Genomic DNA, 26,244 nt, shown 5'->3' with positions numbered 1-26,244 from the left:
TCATAAGCTTGCCTCCCCCAGGCACAGGTACACACACCAACTTCTGCTAGAACGTGTGTTTCCCACTACGTGCATTGGCTAGACCGTTGACTGCGAGGTAAGGAAAGTTCATCGAACAATGTGAACCTGTAGTGGAGAGAGCCCGGGCTTGGGAGTCAGAGGCCATGGGTTCTAATTCCGGCTCCCACCACTTATCAGCTGTGTGACTTTGGGCAAGTCACTTAAATTCCCTATGCTTCAGTTACCTCCTCTGTAAAACGGGGATTAAGCCTGTGAGCCCCATGTGGGACAACCCGATTACCTTGTATCTACCCCAGTGCTTAGAACAGTGCTTGGCATATAGTAAGCACTTAACAAATACCATAAGTATTATTATTATTACTCGGGAAAGTGGCGTTAGAGGAAATGGCTTCACACATCAGTGTGGCATTGGACACTATGGACACAACAGCGTTTCCTTAAAGTAGGGTTCTGCAAAAACACAGCCCCTGCATTTTCAGAGATCAGGTGATACTAGAAAACAGTGTTTCCTCCTGACAGAAAATTCATCAACCAAAAGTATTTCTTCAGCACTTACTGTGTGCAGAGTGCTGTACTAAGCGCTTGGGAGAGTAGACTGCAACAGAATTTGCAGTCATGTTCCCTGCCCATAGTGAGTGACTGGACAGGAGGACGATCCTTTGTGACAGGCCCCTTTTTTCAGCAACAATCCTTTCTTGAGACTGTGTGTCCATTCGACCCTAGCCTGGAGAATGGCTAGGAATCCAGGGGCAAATCAGGGTCTGCTTCAACATTTCTTCTCTCAGCAACAAATCACCTGCCGAGCAATTCCACCTAATCAATCAGTTGGATTTACAGAGTGCCTATTGTGAGCAGAACACCGTACTAAGGCTTGGGAGAAGCACTGTGGACTATTGGAAAAAGTGCAGACCTGATAGTCAAGAGACTAGGGATAACCCTGGCACTGCCACTTGCCTGTCATGTGCCCCTGGGCAAGTCACTTAACTTGTCTGGGCTTCAGTTTCCTCATCTGTAAAATGCTGAAAGATAATGTCAACATAGGGAAACAAGGTTAAAACGATGCTGCTCTAACAATTAGCTCAAGGATTCCTTCCCTGAAATTTTATTTTAGAAAATGTTTTCCTAGATCTCACTCAAAGACATTACTCAGCCTTGCAAACAATTTTAACATTTACCATCTACTTTTCTTTTAAACCAACCTGATGTGCCCCACGGCGGCTATCCTCATGGGGAGTGAAATAAATGAAGTGGGCTTTTTTAACCATGCTCTTGCCATAAATCATTACTCGCTGTGGGCAAATTTTCAAAGCTGCACTAGCGTGTTATCACAACCACTTCCTTTGTGAAAAAGTTAAACTAATTAAGTAAAGCGGGGATCAGCAGGCCTAACTGTACATCTAGCCTACCGATCTAAAGATCTGCCATTATCTGTGTAATTATCTAAATGATAGGAGGTCGATATTGGGGGACTGCACTTAAAACTTTTAGAGGAAGCAGTGCCAAATTACTGGCTTTCCAGGTAAGTTAATTGGAGGTTATGAATGGAAGTTGCAGTAGCTTGCTTTCCTTTTTTAATTCTCTCTGGAGTTTTGGGGATGTCTGGTGAAATGTGACATACAGTCACTGGAGGCTGGAGAAAGAGAAGTCTGGATGTTCAAGGAGGCCCTGGGGGTCATCCAGGCTTCACTTTGGAGAAGTAAAGTGCCTGGCACATAGGAAATGCTATCAAAGGTTGGAAAGGGGAAAGTGAACACAGGACAGGTGAGTAGAACAGATTGATCTGGAGACGGTCCCAAGGAACATCAAAACAGACTTGGGCAACTGCCCGTCCTCTCAGCTGTCCTTGGGTGCCATTGTTGGAGATGGATAAGGGGGCTTGTTGACCCAATGTTACAACCAATTTGGCAGATCTGATTTCCATACTTTTCTGGAGGAAAGACACTTGAGGCTCATATCCTGAAGAGAAAGGAGAAATTGCCAGGATAGTAAAGAATGGACTTGGGGGGCCAAAAAGCTTTTGGAAATGAAGAAGGGTGATAGAATTTTGTCAGGATGAAATAACCCACCTATTTTACTAAACCAATGAGCCACATTTCACCTTCTCTAGGAAAACCACCAAAACAACATCAATGGTCAACATTGTGATGGCATGCACCAAAACTGGTGCTCTCTGACTACTCATTTGGGAGGTAAAGTTCAATCAAACAAAAACTGTCTTATCTGGTTAATGATATAAACATATCTTTCTGAATACACACACACACACATACACACACATGACAACAGCATAGGGCGACTTCAGGTCACTCTGCCACATCGATATTATGATGATGAAGCTTACTGTGGGCAGGGAACACGTCTGCCAACTATGTTGCATTGTACTCTCCCAAGCACTTAGCACAGTGCTCTGCACATGGTAAGCACTCAATAAATACCACGGAGAATGATGATGTATCCTTAGTACTACTGCACTATGGAGGAATGAAAGAGAAGAGAGACTGAGTGCAGGAAAAACAAAAAGGTGAGAGAGGAGAAAATCAACTAAAAAGAAAAGAGGGAGGAGTGAACTGTGCAATGAAGAAACCAAACCAATTTTGTTCCATGCAGTTTACACAAGCAACAGAAAAATAAAGACAAGGAAAATGCCAGAGGTGAAGCTCCCCACAGCATCGGAGGAGAGCGCTCAACTAAAAAGCGACAAACCGGGTGGGCTAGGATTATTTAGTACAGCGCTCCATCCAAAATACCTCAGAGGAGCTTAACACAGCAAGAAAAAGAGGAAAAAATGAGAAATGACCAAAAGAGCACACAGAGGAAAGAAGAGAAGTCATGAGGCCAAGTGGGTAGGGATAGGGATAGGGAACAAAGAATATAGTCTATATACCTCAAGCACAGAATTCACCTTTCCACTAGGTAACTCCACCCGACAGCAGGAGCACAACTGCAGGGCCGAGAGAGTATGAGGGAAACAGCACGAACTACTAGTCCAGTAAATTCCTCCACACAGATTCTCGGTCAAGAAAATCATCCTTCTTGTCCACCATCAATGGCAAAGCATATTTTCCACCTTCTGCCAAGTAAATTCAATCAATCAACTTTCATTAGCCGAAAGTGTGTTTGAGGAAAAAAAGTAGATCATTAACTTAATGCTAATAACATTTATTAAGAGCTTAATATGTGTCAGGCGCTGGGGTAGATACAAGAGAATCAAATCAAAACAGCCTCTGTCCCCCATGACACTCTCAGTCCCTCTCCACAAAATGCTGCTGGCTCAATGAAAAGCGCACAGATCTGGGAATTGGGAGTCCTGGGTTTTAGCCCCAGCTCTGCCTGCTGGGCCGGGACCATCTTCAGCCAAGTTTCTGATGGAAGAACAACTCGGGGAGTTCTGTGAGGTGGACAGGGTCTAGCAGGAACCCAGAAATACAGTTGCCTAATGTGACCAGTGAAGACCACAAAGGCCACCAAGGCAACTGCCTTCTGGGTGATGGTGCTTTACAGCCCAGCACCAGACCACGAATGGGTCCTGCTTTGGCTGAACTTGGCGGTGTGTTGCCTTCCTTGCCCACTTACCCACTTCTGGCAGCCTGAGCCCCAGTGGAAATATGACCGGCAGGGACGAGAGAATGCGAACGGCCCTGCTCAAACCACTATAACCAAAACCTCCGAACGGATTCTCAATGTTGAAGTCTCACCCTTCTTTCTGGGTGGGACTCTCCATCATCACTTTATCCTCTCCGCAGCTAATAAATCACAAAGACTATTCAGGTCTTAAATATTTACATTTATAGTTAGTCCTGAATCCTCCTTCGGCCGCATTACTTTTGAAGATTCTGAGTTAAATATAAATCACAAAAGATCTCTATTAGATGCACTCTTCCAAGCACCAAGTACAATATTCTGCCCCCAAAAACGTGCTCAATAAATACAATTGATTGATTGGAGAGTATCAAGTCACAGGACAAGAAGGAGTGGGCTTTTCCCACAGCAAGGCAATCATCTTCCTAAATACTAGCTAAGAAACTTAATATGGAGTTTTTATTTTAGATTTACTGTGCTAATACACATCTTCCCAATTAACCATCCATGTATTATAAACATAACTATGAGCCTCCAGAGGGGAAGAAACAACGACTAATTCCCTCCTGTGGATTGTTCATGGTGTTTGTTAAGCACCTTACTTTGTGCCAGACACTGTACTAAATACTGGGGTAGATACAAGTTAACTAGGTTGGACATAGTCCCTGTCCTACTTGGGGCTCACAGTCTTAATCCCCATTTTACAGATGAGGTAACTGAGGCACAGAGAAGTGAAGTGACTTGCCTATGGTCACACAGCAAACCAGTGGCAGAGCCAGGATTAGCACTCAGGTCCTTCTGACGCTCAGGCCTGTGCTTTATCCACTAGGCCATGCTGTGTATTCTTTCCCAGGGTTTCGTATAGTGCTTTGCACACATTAAGGGCTTCATAACTATCACTACTCTTTTCAAAACTATTTGCCCAGAACAGTTCATTCATTCAATCGTATTTATTGAGCGCTTACTGTGTGCAGAACACTGCACTAAGCGCTTGGGAAGTACAAGTCGGCAACATGTAGAGGCGGTCCCTACCCAACAACGGGCTCACAGTCTAGAAGGTTGTAGAAGGTTCCTCCACAGTTGTAGAGGAAAGGACCTGTGCCTTCTATAACTTTACTCAATAGGAGCACTCTCATTTATTTTTAATGGATAAAATAAAATGTTAAGATGACTTTTAAAAAATAACTGTCAGTAGAATGTAGACAAGGGCGTGGTTGCAATAAAATGGTTGTGTTTGTTCCCTGGAACTAACTTGGATACCTACCGAATGTCTAGGTAAACATGCCAGGTTTAATTGTCCAAAATTTGGCCCTATATCACTAAAAAAACCCTATGAAAACAGATGTTACTCTGTGAAAAGGATATTCATTTAAATTACTTTATCACTGGAACTCTGCAGTGTAATACTTAACCATTTTAACTTAAGTGCCCAGTCAAAATTTTATCATTTCTCAGGCTCATACACTGTACTTAAAATACAAGGATTTTTCTTGAAATTTGATGAAAAGTTTCCTTAAAAGATGACAGTTAAATCTAAATCTGACATCTTATCTCCCTTATATTTGATTTGAAGAAAAATTAATATGAAAGAATACAGTCCCTTTTTAACTGGTTTCTATTACTAAGGCTATTAGAGGTAGTCTGAATGGACACTCTTCAGCACTTGATAGTCACTCCACCCTCATCTCCACAGCACTTATGTACATATGCTCTGCGATTTTCCCCTCTATGTGATTTATTTTAATAACTACCTCCCCTCCTAGTCTGTAAGAGCCTTGTAGGCAGGGATGATATCTACCAATTAACTGTTTTATTATGCTCTCCCAAGCGCATAGTACAGTGCTCCCTGAACACAGTAAGCACTCAGTAGGTACCACTGAGTGACTGACTGATAACACTATTGATGATGATGCCATTTATTAAGCGCTTACTATGTGCAAAGCACTGTTCTAAGCGCTGGGGAGTTTACAAGGTGATCAGGTTGTCCCATGGGGGGCTCACAGTCTTAATCCCCATTTTACAGATGAGGGAGCTGAGGCCCAGAGAAGTGAAGTGACTTGCCCAAAGTCACACAGCTGACAATTGGCAGAGCCGGGATTTGAACCCAGGAACTCTGACTCCAAAGCCCGTGCTCTTTCCAGTGAGCCACGCTGCTTCTCCTTCTCCTTGATGAACCTAAGCACTGTGGGCATAGCTAAATAAACCAACTGAATGTGCGCACATAACGTGCATGTGAGCACATGTATACACACACAACCTGAGCCTCTCACCAGCCCTACAGGGATTTGAGAAATTGGCCATGGAAGTTCCTTATGTTGCAGAATGTGCCCGTGAGTACATCCGCAGGCAAGTGTGTAAATTTTTGTCTGGGCGTCCATGCTGATATCACTTGGCCAAGGAGGGTGGTCAGCTATTTTGCTACTTGTTTGGTCTCCAACGCCAACATTACAGGGCCAGTGTGGGGTCTCACAGCTTAGCCGGTCCCACGGTGGGAGAGCTGCTTCTTACTAGTCTGCCCCAGCAACGGGCAAGCCTATAGTAAGCTTCTTGATTCCCAAGGAAAAGCCGGTTGCCTTGCTAAGGATCAGAGGGCAGTGCCAGAAGGAAATCTTCCTCCACCTTCCAACGATAACATTTCTGATCACCCTTCTGTGATGCCGCAGGCGGTCCCTCTGGGCCCCACAGACCTTTAGATCGTAAGCTCCTTGTGGGCAGGGAATGTGTCAATTTATTGTTGTGTTGTACAGTACAGTAGCCTGCAAACGGTAACCACTCAATAAATACGATCAAATGAATTAATGTGCTTTTTCCTTGCTGCTGAAAACTGAAGGATACCGCTTTCTCTTCCCAGAAAACAGGGAGGATTGACTTGAGGGGTGGAGAAGAGTGGATTGGAAAAGGAGGACGTTGTGGGGCAAGGGGTGGAGGGGCAATCAATTATCAATTGGGATTTATTATGCACTAACTATGTGCAAAGCACAGTACTCTGAGCTTGAGAAAGCGCAACACAACAGAGTTGGTAGGTGCCACTCCTTCCCGTAAGGAGTTTCACAGTCTTCAGGGGGCTACAGATAGGGGAAACAAAGTATAAGGATATGTTTTTAAGTGCTGTGGGGCTGAGTGAGTATCAAGGTGCTTAAGGTACAAGAAGGTGAAGAGGAAGAGACAGAGAAAAACGGAAACCAAGATAACTATGAACACAGAGAAGCAGGAGTCAGGTCATGGGTTCTAATCCCAGCTCCACTACTTGTCTGCTGTGCGACCACTTCTCTGGATCCGTTACCTCATCTGTAAAACCGGGGATTGAAACTGCGAGCCCCACATGGGACAGGGACGGTGACCAACTCGATTTGCTTTTATCCACCCCGGTGCTTAGTACAGTATCTGGAATAAAGTGCTTAACAAATACCACAATTATTATTACTAATAGCCATTACATACTCTGGCCCGAGAAGGGATGGGGGAGAGGTAGACTTGAGAGGCGCCTTGTTGCCCCAGCACCTCCCAGGGGTAAAGGAGGGCTGGGCTGGGCCAGAGAGGCCAAAAAGGCAGAAAAGGAACTGGGTGGAAATAGCAGGAAGCCTGGGAAGATGAGACCAGTAGAAGTTGAGCAGGGATGAGGCTCCATCAGGCTATTAGGGCTCGCTCATTCATTCATTCAATCGTATTTATTGAGCACTTACAGTGTGCAGAGCACTATATTAAGAAGATGGGAGCGTGCTACAAAACAACAGCAGAAATATTCCCTGCCCACAACAAGCTTACAGTCTAGGGGGCCTGTGAGCATGGCTGGGTGGGGGGGGGTGGGGGGGGCTGGGTGGAAGTTGGGCAGGGAAAATGGTGAGAGCTGCCTATCTTAACCAACAGGAAGCTGGGCAGTTCTGTTGGAGATGTTCTACCCGCAACAAGTGGCCTAAGGGTTACTACTAATCTAACCAGTAGACTGAACTAAATCAAGCCTCTCCTAGCAGGATAGGAAAACCGTTTTGAATAACTTAGGGGTCTCGCCTGGAAAGTTTTTTTTTGTAATTCTATTTTATTGACTGGCAGCTAATTGTGCCTGATCAATGGAAAAATTCCCCCTGCCCCTCACCATTTTCAAAGGGCAAGTTGATGTTGCTGTAACAATGCCAACCGAATGATTAGATCTCGAAAACCTTACGATATGCCCATTTGTATTAATTTTTGGGGTGCAGCAGTCTTCCTAACTGCCTAGTTACAAGCAGCATGGCCTAGTGGCAAGAGTACGGACTTGGGAGTCAGAGATCGTGGGATCTCATCCCGGCTCTGTCACCTGTCTGCTGCGTGACCTTGGGCAAGTCACTTCACTTTTCTGTGCCTCAGTTCCCCCGGCTGTAAAATAGGGATTGAGACTGTAAGCCCCAAGTGGGACAACCTGACTGAGAAGAAGCGTGGCTACAGAAGCAGCGTGGCTCAGTGGAAAGAGCCCGGGCTTTGGAGTCAATAAATACGATTGATGATGATGGAGTCAGAGGTCATGGGTTCAAATCCCGGCTCTGCCAACTGTCGGCTGTGTGACTTTGGGCAAGTCACTTCACTTCTCTAGGCCTCAGTTCCCTCATCTGTAAAATGGGGATGAAGACTGTGAGCCCCCGTGGGACAACCTGATCACCTTGTAATCTCCCCAGCGCTTAGAAAAATGCTTTGCACATAGTAAGCGCTTAATAAATGCCATCATCATCATCATTATTATTATTGTTACCCCCAGCGCTTGGCACACAGTAAGCGCTTAACAAATACCATAATAATAATAATAAAACTGGTACAGTGCTCTGCACCCAGTAATAAACACCACCGACTGATGGTGGTGCTTAGTACAGTGCTCTGCACACAATAAGCGCTCAACAAATACGATTGATTGATTGATTGACTGATGGACTGAATGGTTCCATGTTGGGAGAGGAAGAGAGAGAGAGGGGAAGAGAGAAAAACTGTGTGTGTGCGTGTGTGTGTGTATACACACACATATAGGGAGAGGGGAAGAGAGAAAAACTGTGTGAGTGCGTGTGTGTGTGTGTGTATATATACACATATGGAGAGAGGGGAAGAGAGAAAAACTGTGTGTGTGTGTGTGTGTGTGTGTATACACACATATAGAGAGAGGGGAATCAATCAATCAATCAATCAATCGTATTTATTGAGCGCTTACTATGTGCAGAGCACTGTACTACGCGCTTGGGAAGTACAAATTGGCATCACATAGAGACAGTCCCTACCCAACAGTGGGCTCACAGTCTAAAAGGGGGAGACAGAGAACAGAACCAAACATATCAACGAAATAAAATAAGTAGAATAGAAATAAAATAAGTAGGATAGAAATAAAATAAGTAGGATAGAAATAAAATAAGTAGGATAGATAGATAGGATAGGGGAAGAGAGAAAAACTGTGTGTGTGTGTGGTGTGTGTGTGTGTGTGTAGATATATAGATCTATAACGCAGGGTCTCTTGCAGTAGGGCCAAAGGCCCCACTGGCCAACGTTGCCCCAGGGGCGGTTGACAGTGACAGCCCCCGGCTCCCCCTGCCATGGGGCCTCCCTCCTGATGCCTCGGGGCCGGTGGGCAACGGAAGGGGCACCTGAAGCCCGGGAGGTGCCCTCCTTTTTGGGGGTGTGGGGGGGGGAGAATTGCTTCTGGGGCCGAGCGGACACGCGGGAGGGACGGAGGGCGGGAGGGAGGGAGGGAGGGACGGCCGGCGGGAGGGGGGTCCCGCTCTTTCTAGGCCGCAGCCGCCTCCCGCTCCCGCTGCCGCTGCCGCCCGGGGGGCCCCGAGAGGGGGGGCGCCGCGGGGGGGGGGCAGCCCCCAGACCCACCTGGGCCCTGCCAACCACCGGGGGCCCCAGGCCTTCGCCTCGCCCGGGGATTTTTGCACATGGCCTCGGGCGGCGGGGGCGGCCGCGCCACCGCAACACCGGGGCCCGGCGGGGAGTGGGGGGCGGCCGCGACCCCCTCCCCCCCCCCACTCCATCCGTCCCGGCCCCCTCCAGCCCCCCCCCCCCCTCACACCGGGGGGCTCCTCAGGCCCGAGCCGGTCTCGGTCCCCGGCTGGCAGGGGCGGGGAGAAAAAACCCCCTTCTTCCCCTCCCCCTTTCCCCGTTAGGGCGACCGGTGGTGGGCGGGAGGAGGAGGAGGAGGAGGAAGCGCGGTCCAGCGGGGGGGGAGGGCTTCTTACCCGCGTTTCAGGGCAAGCCGCGGTGGGGTCCGGGCAAGGGCCGTCCGGGGCGAGCGGGCGTCGTCACACCGCGGGGGCCCAAACCGCCCACCGCAGCCGCAGCCCCAGCCCCCTCCCCAGCCCCCTCTCCATCATCCCCACGGCCGGCCCCGGGCCCGGACACCGGCTCCGCCGGCCGCCGCGCCTGGCGCACACGCACACACACACACACACACACACACACACACACACACACACACACAGCCGGCCCTCCAGGCCCTCCCGCCCTCCGCCAATCGGCGGGCCGGGGCTTGCGGGGCGACGTTGTCCGCGGCCAATCGGCCGCCGGGATCCCGTCCTCTCCCCGCCCAGGAAAAGGGCGGCCAATCGCAGCCGGGAGCCCGGCTTGAACGACGGGGGCCCTGGCCAATCGCGGCCCGGAGAGGGGCCCCGCTGACAGCCATTTTGCCCACTTGTAACCAGGCCACCCGGCCTCCCACGAGTCCGAGCCGCCCGGAGAGGGGGAATCTCCCGGGCCTGGAGACGGGGAGCGGGAGCAGCGGGAGAGCCGCCCTGGGGGGGACTCTGGGGCTTTGCGCCCCGCATGGTGTGACAATCAATCAATCGTATTTATTGAGCGCTTACTGTGTGCAGAGCACTGGACTCAAGTCGGCAACATACAGAGACAGTCCCTACCCAACAGTGGGCTCACAGTCTAGAAGGGAGGCGCGTTGGCATCATCATAATAATAATGATAATGGCATTTGTTAAGCGTTTACCGTGTGCAGAGCGCTGTTCTAAGCGCTGGGGGGATACAAGGTGATCAAGCTGCCCCATGAGGGGCTCACAATCTTAATCCCCAATCAATCATCAATCGTATTTATTGAGCGCTTACTGTGTGCAGAGCACTGGACTCAAGTCGGCAACATACAGAGACAGTCCCTACCCAACAGTGGGCTCACAGTCTAGAAGGGAGGCGCGTTGGCATCATCATAATAATAATGATAATGGCATTTGTTAAGCATTTACCGTGTGCAGAGCGCTGTTCTAAGCGCTGGGGGGATACAAGGTGATCAAGCTGCCCCATGAGGGGCTCACAATCTTAATCCCCAATCAATCAATCAATCGTATTTATTGAGCGCTTACTGTGTGCAGAGCACTGGACTCAAGTCGGCAACATACAGAGACAGTCCCTACCCAACAGTGGGCTCACAGTCTAGAAGGGAGACTCGTTGGCCTAATAATAATAATAATGGCATTTGTTAAGCGTTTACCGTGTGCAGAGCGCTGTTCTAAGCGCTGGGGGGATACAAGGTGATCAAGCTGCCCCATGAGGGGCTCACAATCTTAATCCCCGATCAATCAATCAATCGTATTTATTGAGCGCTTACTGTGTGCAGAGCACTGGACTCAAGTCGGCAACATACAGAGACAGTCCCTACCCAACAGTGGGCTCACAGTCTAGAAGGGAGGCACGTTGGCATCATCATAATAATAATGATAATGGCATTTGTTAAGCGTTTACCGTGTGCAGAGCGCTGTTCTAAGCGCTGGGGGGATACAAGGTGATCAAGCTGCCCCATGAGGGGCTCACAATCTTAATCCCCAATCAATCATCAATCGTATTTATTGAGCGCTTACTGTGTGCAGAGCACTGGACTCAAGTCGGCAACATACAGAGACAGTCCCTACCCAACAGTGGGCTCACAGTCTAGAAGGGAGGCACGTTGGCATCATCATAATAATAATGATAATGGCATTTGTTAAGCGTTTACCGTGTGCAGAGCGCTGTTCTAAGCGCTGGGGGGATACAAGGTGATCAAGCTGCCCCATGAGGGGCTCACAATCTTAATCCCCAATCAATCATCAATCGTATTTATTGAGCGCTTACTGTGTGCAGAGCACTGGACTCAAGTCGGCAACATACAGAGACAGTCCCTACCCAACAGTGGGCTCACAGTCTAGAAGGGAGACTCGTTGGCATAATAATAATAATAATAATGGCATTTGTTAAGCGCTTACCATGTGCAGAGCGCTGTTCTAAGCGCTGGGGGGATACAAGGTGATCAAGCTGCCCCATGTGGGGCTCACAATCTTAATCCCCAATCAATCAATCAACCGTATTTATTGAGCGCTTACTGTGTGCAGAGCACTGCACTAAGCGCTTGGGAAGTACAAGCTGGCAACATATAGAGACGGTCCCTATCCAACAGTGGGCTCACAGTCTAGAAGGGAGACTCGTTGGCATAATAATAATACTAATAATGATGGCATTTGTTAAGCGCTTACTATGTGCAGAGTACTGTTCTAAGCGCTGGGGGATACAAGGTGATCAAGTCGCCCTATGAGGGGCTCACAATCTTAATCCCCAATCAATCAATCAATCAATCAATCAATCGTATTTATTGAGCGCTTACTGTGTGCAGAGCACTGCACTAAGCGCTTGGGAAGTACAAGCTGGCAACATGTAGAGGCAGTCCCTATCCAACAGTGGGCTCACAGTCTAGAAAGGAGACTCGTTGGCGGCATAATAATAATGATGATGATGATGGCATTTGTTAAGCGCTTATTATGTGCAGAGCACTGTTCTAAGCGCTGGGGGGATACAAGGTAATCAGGTTGTCCCATGAGGGGCTCACAATCTTAATCCCCAATCAATCAATCAATCATATTTATTGAGCGCTTACTGTGTGCAGAGCACTGTACTAAGCGCTTGGGGAGTACAAGCTGGCAACATGTAGAGACAGTCCCTACCCAACAGTGGGCTCACAGTCTAGAAGGGGGAGACAGAACAAACCCAAACATACTAACAAAATAAAATAAATAGAATGGATAGGTACAAGTAAAATAAATAAATAAACAGAGTAATAAATATGCACAAACATATATACATATATACAGGTGCTGTGGGGAAGGGAAAGAGGTAAGATGCGGGGGATGGAGAGGGGGACAAGGTGGAGAGGATGTCCCCATTCTACAGATGAGGTAACTGAGGTTCAGAGAAGCTATGTGACTTGCCCAAGGTCACACAGCAGTCATGTGGTGGAGTCAGAATTCATACCCATGACCTCTGACTCCAAAGCCCGGGCTCTTTCCACTGAGCCACGCTGCATCACCTCTCTATGAACGCATGGTGTGACTCCTCAAAAACCTCCAATGGCTACCGATCAATCTGCGCATCAAGCAGAAACTCCTCACCCTGGGCTTCAAGGCTCTCCATCACCTCGCCCCCTCCTACCTCACCTCCCTTCTCTCCTTCTACTGCCCAGCCCGCACCCTCCGCTCCTCCACCACTAATCTCCTCACTGTACCTCGCTCTCGCCTGTCCCGCCATGGACACCCGGCCCACGTCCTCCCCCGGGCCTGGAATGCCCTCCCTCTGCCCATCCGCCAAGCTAGCTCTCTTCCTCCCTTCAAGGCCCTGCTGAGAGCTCACCTCCTCCAGGAGGCCTTCCCAGACTGAGCCCCTTCTTTCCTCTCCCCCTCGTCCCCCTCTCCATCCCCCCGTCTTACCTCCTTCCCTTCCCCACATCACCTGTATATATGTATATATGGTTGTACATATTTATTACTCATTTATTTATTTATTTATTTATTTACTTTACTTGTACATTTCTATCCTAGTTATTTTATTTTGTTGGTATGTTTGGTTCTGTTCTCTGTCTCCCCCTTTTAGATTGTGAGCCCACTGTTGGGTAGGGACTGTCTCTATGTGATGCCAATCTGTACTTCCCAAGCGCTTAGTACAGTGCTCTGCACACAGTAAGCGCTCGATAAATACGATTGATTGATTGATTGATCAATCAATCGTATTTATCGAGCGCTTACTGTGTGCAGAGCGCTGTCCAAGTCGGCAACATCTGGAGACGGTCCCTACCCATCAGTGGGCTCACAGTCTATTCATATTCAATCGTATTTACTGAGCGTTTACTATGTGCAGAGCACTGTCCTAAGCGCTTGGGAAGTACAAATCGGCAACATCTAGAAGACGGTCCCTACCCAACAGCGGGCTCACAGTCTAGAAGGGAGAGACGGACAACAAAACATATTAACAAAATAAAATAAATAGAATAAACATGTACAAATAAAATAAAAATAGAGTAATAAATATGTACAAATCAATCAATCAATCAACTGTATTTATTGAACGCTTACTGCGTGCAGAGCACTGTACTAAGCGCTTGGGAAGTATAAGTTGGCAACATATACTTGTACCGGTGCTGTGGGGAGGGGAAGGAGGGAAGGTGGGGGGATGGGGAGGGGGATATAAAAATATTGTATATATATACCTGTATACACACACACACACACACACACACACACACACACACACACATATTCCTCCCTCCAAGGCCCTTCTGAGAGCTCACCTCCTCCAGGAGGCCTTCCCAGACTGAGCCCCTTCCTTCCTCTCCCCCTCGTCCCCCTCTCCATCCCCCCCGCCCTACCTCCTTCCCTTCCCCACAGCACCTGTATATATGTATATATGTTTGTACAAACTTATTACTCTATTTATTTATTTATTTTACTTGTACACAGCTACTATATTTTATTTTGTTAGTACGTTTGGTTTTGTTCGCCGTCTCCCCCTTTTAGACCGTGAGCCTACTGTTGGGTTGGGACTGTCTCTAGATGTTGCCACCTTGTACTTCTGAAGCGCTTAGTACAGTGCTCTGCACATAGTAAGTGCTCAATAAACACGATTGATGATATATATATATATATATATATATATATATACACAGGTATATATATATATATATACACACACGCGCGCATATACAGACTGTGTATATATATATAACACACACATATATACACATATATACATATATATTAGACTGTATATATACACCCACACATGCATATAAATACACCTGTATATACATATATATATATCATCAGACCGTATATACATGTATATGTGTGTACATATATATACATATGCACACACACAGGTATACATATACAGTCTTATATACATTAGACTGTATATATATCTCTATATATACAGAGAGATATATATACAGTCTAATATATACATACATAAGACTGCATGCATACACATATATATATAAATATACATATATCTATATGTATACATACAGTCTTATATATGTATATGTTAGACTGTATATCTCTCTCTATATACAGATATATATATACAGTCTAATATATATATAAGACTGTATGAATACATATATATATAAATATATATATACAGGTATATATATGCAGTCTTATATATATTGGACTGTATATATATCTCTATATATAGAGAGAGATATATCTACAGTCTAATATATACATACATAAGACTGCATGCATGCATACATATAAATATATATCTATATGTATACATACAGTCTTATATGTGTAGATATTAGACTATATATATATCTATACATATCTATATATATCTATATACAGTCTAATATATATATATATAAGACTATGCATACATATATATATAAAAATATATATATATATACAGGTATATATATACAGTCATATATATATATATTAGACTGTATATATATATAACCTGTATATGTATGTGTGTGTGTGTATATATATACGTATATATACACACACACACACACACAGACACACACCGAAATTTATTACTCTATTAATTAGCAGTCTAGAAGGGAGACCGGTTGGCTTCAGCCGTCCGTGCCGGGCGGGTCCCTCGGCTGCCGGCAGGGGTTGGGGCCCGGGGAAACTACAAGCCCCAGGATGCCCTCGGTGACCTCCCCCGGCTCCCCCGGCTCCCTCCCCCCCCGGGTGACCTCCCGGGGGTCGCCGAACCGGCCGGGGCCTAGAGTTCCTGCCGGCCCCGGCCCCGGCCCCCAGGGAGGTGTCCGGCGGGAAGACGGCCGGTTGCCCCGTTCCCCCCGGGCCGGGCCGGGCCGGGCCGGGCCGGGCCTGCTTAGGGGGGCTCCCACCGATCCGCTTTGGCTTCTCGGGCGACGCGAGCAGGGGTTTGGGCCCCGGCCCGCCGGCACCGGGACGCTCCCTCCTCGCTGCACCAGGTGGGCCGAGACCGCGGGCAGGACACGGGAAAATAATCGTAACGATAAGAAGAAGAATGACGATAATAATAATAATGACATTTGTTAAGCGCTTACTATGTGCCAAGCGCTGGGGGGGATGCAAGGCGATCCGGTTGGCCCACGTGGGACTCACCGTCTTCGTCCCCCAGCTTCCAGGTTGGCCCACGTGGGACTCACCGTCTTCGTCCCCATTTTCCGCATGACGTCCCTGAGGCTCAGAGAAGCGTATGTATGTGTATATATATATATATATGTGTGTGTGTGTGTGTGTGTATGCCTGTATACATATGCATGCATACATATATACACATATATGCATATATATGTATGCGTACATATACATGTATACATATATACACACATATGCATATATATGTATGTATACATATACACGTATGCATATATGCGCACATATGCATATATATGTATGTGTGCATATAGACACATATATGTAATAATGATAATGTTGGCATTTGTTAAGCGCATACTATGTGCAAAGCACTGTTCTAAGCGCTGGGCAGGATACAAAGTGATCAGGTTGTCCCATGTGGGGCTCACAGTCTTAATCCCCATTTTACAGATGAGGGAACTGAGGCTCAGAGAAGTCAAGTGACTTGCCCGAGGTCACACAGCAGGTATGTGGCAGAGCCGGGATTCGAACCCATGACCTCGGACTCCAAAGCCCGGGCTCTTGCCAGTGAGCCACGCTGCTTCTCTCTATATATGTATATATATATACGTATATATGCATGCATATATACACACATATATGTATGTATACATATATGTATGCATATATATGCATGCATATATACACACATATATGTATGTATATATATGTATACATATACATATATGTGTGTATATGTGCATATGTATCATCGTCATCAATCCTATTTATTGGGCACTTACTGTGTGCAGAGCACTGTACTAAGTGCTTGGGAAGTACAAGTTGGCAACACATAGAGACAGTCCCTACCCAACAGTGGGCTCACAGTCTAAAAGGGGGAGACAGAGAACAAAACCATACATATTGACAAAATAAAACAAATATGTATACATATATACATATACTGTACATCAATCAGTCGTATTTATTGAGCGCTTACTGTGTGCAGAGCACTATACTAAGCACTTGGGAAGTACAGGTTGGCAACCTATAGGGACAGTCCTTACCCAACAGTGGGCTCATATATGTTTGTACATATTTATTACTCTTTATTTATTTATTTATTTATTTTACTTGTACATATCTGTTCTATTTATTTTATCTTGTTAGTATGTTTGGTTTTGTTCTTTGTCTCCCCCCTTTAGACTGTGAGCCCACTGTTGGTAGGAACCGTCTCTAGATGTTGCCAACTTGTACTTCCCAAGCGCTTAGTACGGTGCTCTGCACACAGTAAGCGCTCAATAAATACGATTGATTGATTGATTGAAGTGACCGGCCCAAAGTCACACAGTGGAGAAGCAGCATGGCTCAGTGGAAAGAGCACGGGTTTTGGAGTCAGAGGTCGTGGGTTCAAATCCCACTCCGCCAGTTGTCAGCTGTGTGACTTTGGGCAAGTCACTTAACTTCTCTGGGCCTCAGTTCCCTCATCTGTAAAATGGGGATTAAGACTGTGAGCCCCACGTGGGACAACCCGATCACCCTGTGTCCCCCCCCCCCCAGCGCTTAGAACAGTGCTTTGCACATAGTAAGCGCTTAACAAATACCATCATCATTATTATTATTACAGCTGACAAGCGGCGGGGTCGGTATTAGAACCCACGACCTCTGAGTCCCAGATCCGGGCTCTTTCCACAAATCCCCGGGCTGGACCGAGGGCCGGGCTGTGGGTGGAGGCCTTGTTCCCCGCGGGGCGGTCGGTGATTGCTGACAGAGGCGAATTCTGTTGCTGAACTGTACTTTCCAAGCGCTTAGCACAGTGCTGTGCACATAGTAAGCGTTTAGTAAATACGACTGAATGAGTGCGTGAGAGGCTGTGCGGGGCTCGGGCCCCCCTGACCCCGGCTCAACCATGGGCGGCCGGGACCCCAGCGCTGAGGCTGCGCGGAACAGGCCGCCACACCAAGAATAATCATAATAACGGTATTTGTTAAGCACTTACTATGTGCCAAGCACTGTTCTAAGCGCTGGGAGAGATACAGGGTAATCCAGTTGTCCCACATGGGGCTCACAGTCTTAATCCTTATTTTCCAGATGAGGTAACTGGGGCACAGAGAAGTCAAGTGACTTGCCCAAAGTCACCCAGCTGACAAGCGGCGGAGGTGGGATTAGAACCCATGACCTCTGACTCCCAAGCCTGTGCTCTTTCCACTAAGCCATGCTGCATCTCTAATAGTTCTGGCCACATCCCCAAAGGAACATCAGGCCATCAGGTCCCACAGTTCATTCCACCCATTACCTCATGCTGCTTCTCTACCCATTCATTATTACAGCCCTGGAGGTGGGGGGGGGGCATCCCTGCACCCTCAGAGGAGGAACAGGGATAATGTACACTCAGTGCCCGTCTCAATGCCCAGCCTCGTGGTTGGGGTTTGCCACCCTTCTGCCATAATTTTGCACCCTGATGGCCTGTCATGGGCCCCTCATCAATGTACCAGATGGTCTTTAAAATTTTTAATCTTCCTAAATTTATCTTGTAACTCTTCTAGAGGTATTTGTTAAGCACTTACTATGCGCCAGGCACTGTACTAAGTGCTCTCTGGGTAGTCAGATAATCAGGTCAGACACGGTCCGTGGCCCACATGGGGCTCACAGTCTTAATCCTTGTTAAACAGATGAGGTAACTGAGGCCCGCAGAAGTGAAGTGACTTACCCAAGGTCACATGGTAGAAAAGCGGTGGAGCCGGGATTCGACCCAGGTCCCTCTGCCTCCCAGGGACCGTGCTCAATCCACTGGGCCATGCTGCTTCCTTGGCGTTCTTTGTAAAAACCCGTCCTAGGCGGCTCTTTGATTAATTTAGCCAAATCCTTTTTGAATCCACACACTTGGCTCCTCCAAACCCACGTACTCACTGTGCCTCAGTCTTGTGTCTCTTGCTGTCGGCCTCGCCGTCGACCCCTTCCTCACACCCACCCTCCTGCCTGCAACTCCTTCCCTTCATACGTGACAGACAGATTGCCATTCTCCCCGTCTTCCGAGCCTTACTAAAATCGCGTCTTCTCCAAGAGGCCGCCCCTGACTAACCCTTCAGTTCCCCGCCCCCCTTCGCCCTCCATCAACTGTGCACTTATGCCTGTACTGTACCTCTTAAGCACTCTTTGATAAGCAATCAGTCATATTTATTGAGCGCTTACTATGTGACTAAGCGCTTTGGAGAGTATAAAGGAGTCGGTAGTCATGCTCCCTGCCCACAAGGACCTTACAGTCTAAAAGAGACAGACATTAAAGAAGGAGCTTACAGTCTAAAGGAGACTGACATTAAAGAAAATTTGTTATGTACATAAGGGCTATGGGGCTGAGGGTGGGTTGAGTAAAGGGTACAAATTCAAGTGCAAGTTTCCTCCAGATTATAATCTCCTTGGAAGCAGAGATGTTGTCCAGCTCTGTATTGGAGCTTAGTACGGCATTTTTTAGCCAATTAATCAAGCGTTGGCACTTATCTATTGCTTACTCCGTGCAGAGCACTGTACTAAGCACTTGGGAAAGTACAGTAAGCACAATCCCTGCCCGTGAACATGATCCCTGCCCCCAAGGATTTTACAATCCAGCAGAGAAGACAGACACTAAAATAAATTACGATTATTTCCCCTACCTGTAATCCCCTCCTGTAGACTCTAACTCCTTGTGGACAGGGAATGTGCCTACCAACTTACTTGTGTTGACTTTCCCAACTATTAGTACAGTGCTGCTCACACAATAAGCATTCAGTTAGTACCATTGATTGACTGATAGAGGAAGCCACCTAGTGTAAAGCTATAAGTAGAAGTTCTTTTGGGGGTGGCCTGCCCTCAGTGCAGAGGTAAACTTCCTGTGCATGCCAACTGCTGTCTAAAGAAGGGTCCATTTGGTTTTGAACCCTCCACCTTCAAGCCGGGGTGGTTGCTTCCTCATCCTGAGGGCGTGGGCCTTGGTGAACAGCCCTGGGTTCCTCTTGTCCACCCCCTTCATGATTCACGATGAACTTAATCATATCTTCTCAATGTCTGCATTTCAAGATTGAAGAACACTGATCCCTCTTCTGAGGGATTGGGACCCAGCAAATTGCCCTGGGCCAAGGCAGAGAAAACTGTTCTAATTTAAAACAAAATCATTTAAAGTGCAAATTGCGATGGAAATGCCCATTGGCCTTCCCTATTCCCCTCATTATTATCATCATCTTCATCAGTGGCATTTAGTGAGCGTTAACTATGTGCAGAGCACTGTGCTTAGCACTTGGGAGAGTACAGCAGAGCTGGCAGACCCGTCCCCTTTCCAGAATGAGCTTACAGTCTTTATTTCTCCCTTTCCATTCTCTCCAAAACAGCCCGGAGCTGTCGGATGAGGAGAGTTGGTAGAGACGGTCCCTGCCCAAAATGAACTTATATTCTAGAGGGAGAGACAGACATTAATATAAATAAATTATGACTATATATAAGTGCTGTGGGGCTGAGGAAGGAGTGGATAAAGGGGGCAAATCCAGGTGTAAGGTTGACTCACAGGGGAAGGGGAGAAGAGGAAATGAGGGCCTCGTCGGGAAAGGCCTAGTAGCAGTAATAATAGTAATAATATGGTATTTGTTAAAAGCGCTTACTGTATACCAAGCACTGGAGTAAGTGCAAGATAAGCAGGTCCTACATCGGGCTCACTGTCTAACTAGAAGGAGAACAGCTATTGAATTCCCCTTTTGAAAATTAGGAAACCGAGGCACAGAGAAGTTAAGTGACTTGCCGAAGGTCACAAAGCAGACAAGTGGCAGGGTGGGATTCAAACCCAGATCCTCTGACTCACAAGCCCGTGTATTTCTACCAGGCCACGCTGCTTCCGTTTCTTCGAGGAGATATGTCTTTAGCAAGGCTCTGAAGGTGGGGAGAGTGATCGTCCGCCAGCCGTGAAGAGGGAGGGCGTTCCATGCCAGAGGCAGGACGTGGGCGAGAAGTCAGCGGTGAGATAGATGAGATTGAGTTGCAGTAGGTAGGTTGGCATTAAAGCGCTCAATAGATACGATTCAATGAACGAATGAATTAGAGGAGGAAAGTGTGTGGGCTGGGTTGTAGTAGGAAAGCAGCGAGGTAAGGTAGGAGGCAGAAAGGAGATTGAGTATTTTAAAACCTGTGGTAAGGAGTGTCTAGTTGATGCAGAAGTAGATAGGCAACCGCTGGACGTTCTTGAGAAGTGGGGAAACGTGGCCAGAACATTTTTGGGAAGCACAGTGAAGTGTGGCCTGGAGGCTGATATGGTAATCACGGCAGGATAGGATAACAGCTTGGATTAATGTGGCAGCAGTTTGAATGGAGAGGAAGAGGGAGATTTTAACAATGTTGTAAAGGTTGAACCGACAGGATTTAATGACAGATTGAGGGGGTGTGTTGAATGAGACAGATGAGTCAAAGGTAGCACCAAAATTACAGGCTTGTGAGACAGGAAGGATGGTGGTGCTGTCTACAGTGACAGGAAAGTCGAGAGGACATGTTATGTCAAGCACTAATAATAATGATGGTATTTGTTAATGGCTCACTGTGCAAAGCACTGTTCTAAGCAATAACTCAGTTATTCTTTCAATCTTATTTATTGAGCGCTTACTGGGTGCAGAGCACTATACTAAGTGCTTGGAAAGCACAATTCAGCAATAGGGACAATCCCTGCCCACAACGGGCATTCATATTTATTGAGGTGTCGGTGGGACATCCAAGTAGAGATGTCCCAAAGGCCGGAGGAAATACGAGACTGCAGAGGAGAGAGATCAGTCCTTCTGACTCCCAAAGACCCATGCTGTATCCACTAGTCCACGCTGCTTCTCAACTCTCTATATAGTGTCCTCTCCCAAGCCTGTAATATAGTGCTCCGCACACAGTAAGCACTCAGTAAATACCACTGAATGGTTGATTCCCACTCTCTCCTCAGGCTCTGGTCTTTTCAGGGAGCTGCCTTTGTTCCTTCTTAGTACTAAGGAAGTTCTGTGTTCCCCCTCCTACCCTTCTCTTCCTTCTCTTCTCCCTCCCTCCCTCTCTGTCTCTTTATTGCAGTTCTAAACTGCTGATATTTATGGCATTTTTAAACTGCTCCTTTCCTCTGGTCTTAACTTATGAATGAAAAAGCTTCATTGGCTCATCTCAGCTGTTTCCAGCAAAAGGAAAATGAGGGTAATTCCCTCAAGCTTGCATGTACAGGTTTATTCATTTATAAATATTTATTTAACCATCGTAACTTGTTCTTGTTTATCAAAGCATGTACCTAGAATGGTAAGGATCTTCTAGGGCTGTTGTAGAATGGTTTCACTTGACAGAAAAATAAAATTTAGATTGTGACCAGAAAACCTATTGAAAATGAGCTACGTTAGACTAGAAATTACCTTGGACTATGTGATAGCTACTTCATCTTCTGCAATCCCTGAAACTCTGCTGGGAACACCATAACTTATCGTGTTGTCACAGTCCAAAACAATACAGATTAACTTAACCATCAAGATCAGTACAGTCCTTCACATTTTATGATGACCCAGTTAACATGATTGACTTTTGCGAGTGGTGATGTTGATGCAGGAGTCTCCCTCGATCCTTGTTCCTGAGGCCTTGGCCCAGAGAAGCCGGTGAAGAAAATGATGGCAATGGTAGCAATGCCGATGGTTTGCACAGTGCCACTCTCACCCTTCTAACAATGATAATATTAAGAATTATGGTATTTGTTAAGCGCTTACTATGTGCCAGGCACTGTACTAAGCGCTGGGATGGATACAAGCAGGTTGGGTTGGGCACAGTCCCTGTCCCCCGTGGGGCTCACATTCTCAATGCCCATTTTACAGGTGAGGTAACTGAAGCCCAGAGAAGCGGCCTGCTGCCCTGGCTACTTTCCCTGCCTGAAGCTGTTTTTGATTCCCTCCTGGCCTTTCGCTCATTCTTTAGAAAACCTCTGCTTGAGGAGGGAAGACCTACTTGTAGAGTGGCCCATCAGACCTTCCCACCCGCCCACCCACCTGTCTGTCAGCTGGTTCCCAGCAATGGGTCTGAATCTGTGTGTGCTGGGCTTTGTGACGTTTGCTTCCTAATGAATGAATGGTGGCACAATTGGGTTTCTACATTGTCCTGTTAACTGGTTAACGTGGGAACATAAGGGCTGCCATCGTGGCCCAGGATCCTATCGTTCAGAGGGGCAGCCAAGAAGCAGGGAACCCAGGAAGCAGTGGAGATAGTCGCCTTTTCTGAACTCATCTTCATTCTCCTAGCTGTGATTTATTTTAATATCTGCCTCCTCCTGCAGACTGTAAGCTCCTAGTGGACAGGGATCAACATCTACCAACTTTATTATATTTTCCCAAGCACTTAAGTACAGAGCTCCACACCATAGGTACAGATACCATTGATTGATTGATTGATTGATCGATGTTTAGGTATGTCGCCGCTAACATTCTCTAACTTTCTTGCTAGTAACCCGTCATGGACATAATGTCTGAACCCTTGAAAAAGCTATTGATTACTTTCTGCCTCAACAGTGAGTCCAGTTTTGGGATTTTATGAAACGAAGTTATCGGAGCTGTTTAATAGCTTTCAGAAGCAATTCTTTAAATTCTGTCATTTTTGAGAAGAAAGCAGCTACCCGTTCTTAAACCCCAGGTTGATAGTCTGTCGTACTCCAAGAATAAGGATGTGTTTAGAGAGCAGGAATATATTCATATTTATTTTAAAGTTTTTACCATCCTTTTGTAGAAGCAATGTGGGCTAGTAGAAAGAGCATGGGCCTGGAGTCAGAGGACCTGGGTGCTAATTCTGACTCCGCCACTGGCCTGCTGTGTGGCCTTGGGCAAATCATTTAACTTCTCTGTGTCTCGGTTTCCTCATCTGAAAAATGGGAATTCAGTACCTATTCTCCCTCCCTTGTGGAACAGAGACTGTGCCTGACCTGGTTATTATGTATCTACTCCATCACTCAGTTCGGCACTTAGCACATTGTAAGCACTGAACAAATACCAGTTATTTAAAAAAAAAAACTTTTTGAGCTTTTTGAAGTAGCCTGTGTCATCTGCAAATGCATGTACTATTTTTAACATTAGTAATGTTCCACTTCACATTATTTTCTGAGGTACCTATTTCTCCCCTTGCATTTTTGTTCTGTTCTATGTTTAGCATCAACATGGACAAAGCACATCACATCCAAGAGTCTCCCAAGCCTGAAGTTTCTTGCCTGAAAAATGAATGTGATGACCAGCTGCTGTCTTTTCTGCCTGTCAAACTAAGAGCAAGACTCCTTCCTTTCCAGAAAGATGGAATTGCATTTGCACTAGCAAGAGGTGGCAGGTAAATACTAGTTTCTTATGGGGACTTTGCCTCCAAAATAGTTTCCTTGATTCTCAGACGTGGAAATATCGGACCTGGAATTAGAGCTCAGCCTGGATTTCCTTAGGCTGGTAGGTCAGGAAGTGAGGCAGTGGAGGTGTCACTGAGCCGCGAGAGATGCTGGGCCGTGCCTCTGGGATGGTCACTTGACTGGTCGGTCCCCTAAACTATAAAGGGTCAATTATAGAGCAGGAATATGTTTATAGAGATTTTTAAAAATTACAAAATGACTACAATCCTTTTGCTTTTAGAGTAGCCCAAATGTCATACGGGAATTTGTGGATTGTTTAAATATGAATATTATGTCACACTGCATTATTTTCTGAGGTACCTATGCCTTCCCCATTCTGGCCTCACTGAGGTAGCCACTTTCCTTCTCTGGTTTGGTGGAGTAATAGTAGTAGTAGTAGTAGTAATGGTATTTATTAAGCACTTTGTGCAGAGCATTGTACAAAGTTCTGGGAAAGGGTATGCAGATGGGAATTAGACCCAGAGCCTGTCCCTCAAGGGGCTCACAATCTATGAATAGAGGAGCAGGGGCAGGGGGATGCAGAAGGAGGACTGGAGACAGACACACTGGGAGCCATAAAACATTGAGACATTAAGGGATAAGGACAAATAATACACAAAATACAGAAATTGGAAACAAAAGTCCAGAGGGAGCCGTGGAGGCAAAAGCAGGATCTAACTGGTGTTCTGCACCCGATGCCGTCAAACCAGGCAGCTTCCACCTCTTCTGTCATCAATCGTATTTATTGAGCGCTTACTATGTGCAGAGCACTGTCCCTTGTGGGCCTCTTGCAGACGGGCAGCAGGGGCCCTGCAGGTGTCAAGTGAGTGTTGTGGGTTTCTGGAGCTGCAGCCCAGGAAATGGTGGTGGTGGGAGCTGCTGGGGCTCCCCGAGGGGTCTTGGACCTTCTCTGTCTTCTATCCCCACACTCTCCCTTTTGGGGCAGTTGCCCAGATGGATTGTGCCTTCTGTTTTCTTTTATCTTCCTTGTTCACTTCGGGGTGGTACGTGGAGATACATAGAAATCATGTAGAAATTAGAGCAGATGTTAATGAGAAAGATGGAACTATACATTAATTGAAATGCCAGTACAACAACAATGATTTGTGGTGCTCTCTTAAAATTAAGTTGTTTAGGTTTCATTCCTGATTGGAAATGTTAGGTGAACAGAGCCATTTGGTTGGCTGGCATGGGGCCGGTTAGACAAATTTTGGGATCAATGTGAAGTGGGGAAACGAGTCTTCTAGACTGTGAGCCCACTGTTGGGTAGGGACCGTCTCTATATGTTGCCAACTTGTACTTCCCAAGCGCTTAGTACAGTGCTCCGCGCACAGTAAGCGCTCAGTAAATGCGATTGAATGAATAAATAATAATAATTATGGTATTTGTTCATTCATTCAATCATATTTATTGAGCACTTACTGTGTGCAGAGCACTGTACTAAGCGCTTGGGAAGTACAAGTTGGCAGCATGTTTTGTTAAGCGCTATGTGCCACGCACTGTTCTAAGCACTGGGAGAGATACAAAGTTATCAGGTTGTCCCGCATGGGGCTCACAGTCTGAATCTCCATTTGACAGGTGAGGTAACTGAGGCACAGAGAAGTTAAGTGACTTGCCCGAAGTCACACAGCTGACAAGTGGTGGAGCTGGGATTAGGACCCATGACCCATGACTCCCAAACCGGTGCTCTTTCCACTGAGCCACACTGCTTCTCTAATGTTTTCAGTGTTTTCAGGACCTTCCAGAGTTGGGGAAACTCCTCTTAGCCCCAAGGACTGGGTACCTTTTACATGAACAATTACATGAGCATCAGTGGAATTACTACAGAATCACTACCGGACCTCTTAGAACTAACCTGTAGTTTACAATGTTGTTTGGTCATCTAAAGCCAGTGTGTATCTGGCAGAGGTTCAGGGCAACAAAGGTACTCCAGAG

The 26,244-nt window shown here is 46.7% G+C and overlaps 2 protein-coding genes across 2 annotated transcripts in view; one reads left to right on the top strand and one right to left on the bottom strand.

The window, feature by feature from the left end:
* Nucleotides 1-9,877, bottom strand: part of R3HDM1 (R3H domain containing 1) — a 124,830-nt gene extending 114,953 nt beyond the window's left edge. Inside the window, exon 1 of the mRNA XM_038751331.1 lies at nt 9,792-9,877. The gene's annotated coding sequence lies outside the window, so the exon portion shown is untranslated. The remainder of the gene's footprint in view (nt 1-9,791) is intronic.
* Nucleotides 9,878-15,731: 5,854 nt separating this feature from the next.
* The window catches only part of ZRANB3 (zinc finger RANBP2-type containing 3), an 88,302-nt gene continuing 77,789 nt past the window's right edge, over nt 15,732-26,244 (top strand). The window contains exons 1-2 of the mRNA XM_038751723.1: nt 15,732-15,805; nt 24,090-24,260. Of these exons, the coding sequence (XP_038607651.1) occupies nt 24,097-24,260 (164 nt within the window). The 5' untranslated portion in view covers nt 15,732-15,805; nt 24,090-24,096. The remainder of the gene's footprint in view (nt 15,806-24,089; nt 24,261-26,244) is intronic.

The sequence above is a fragment of the Tachyglossus aculeatus genome, chromosome 9, assembly GCF_015852505.1.
Source record: "Tachyglossus aculeatus isolate mTacAcu1 chromosome 9, mTacAcu1.pri, whole genome shotgun sequence".
NCBI lineage: Eukaryota > Metazoa > Chordata > Mammalia > Monotremata > Tachyglossidae > Tachyglossus > Tachyglossus aculeatus.
The sequence above is the reverse complement of the archived record's forward strand: the minus strand, read 5'-3'. Positions and strand labels throughout refer to the sequence as shown.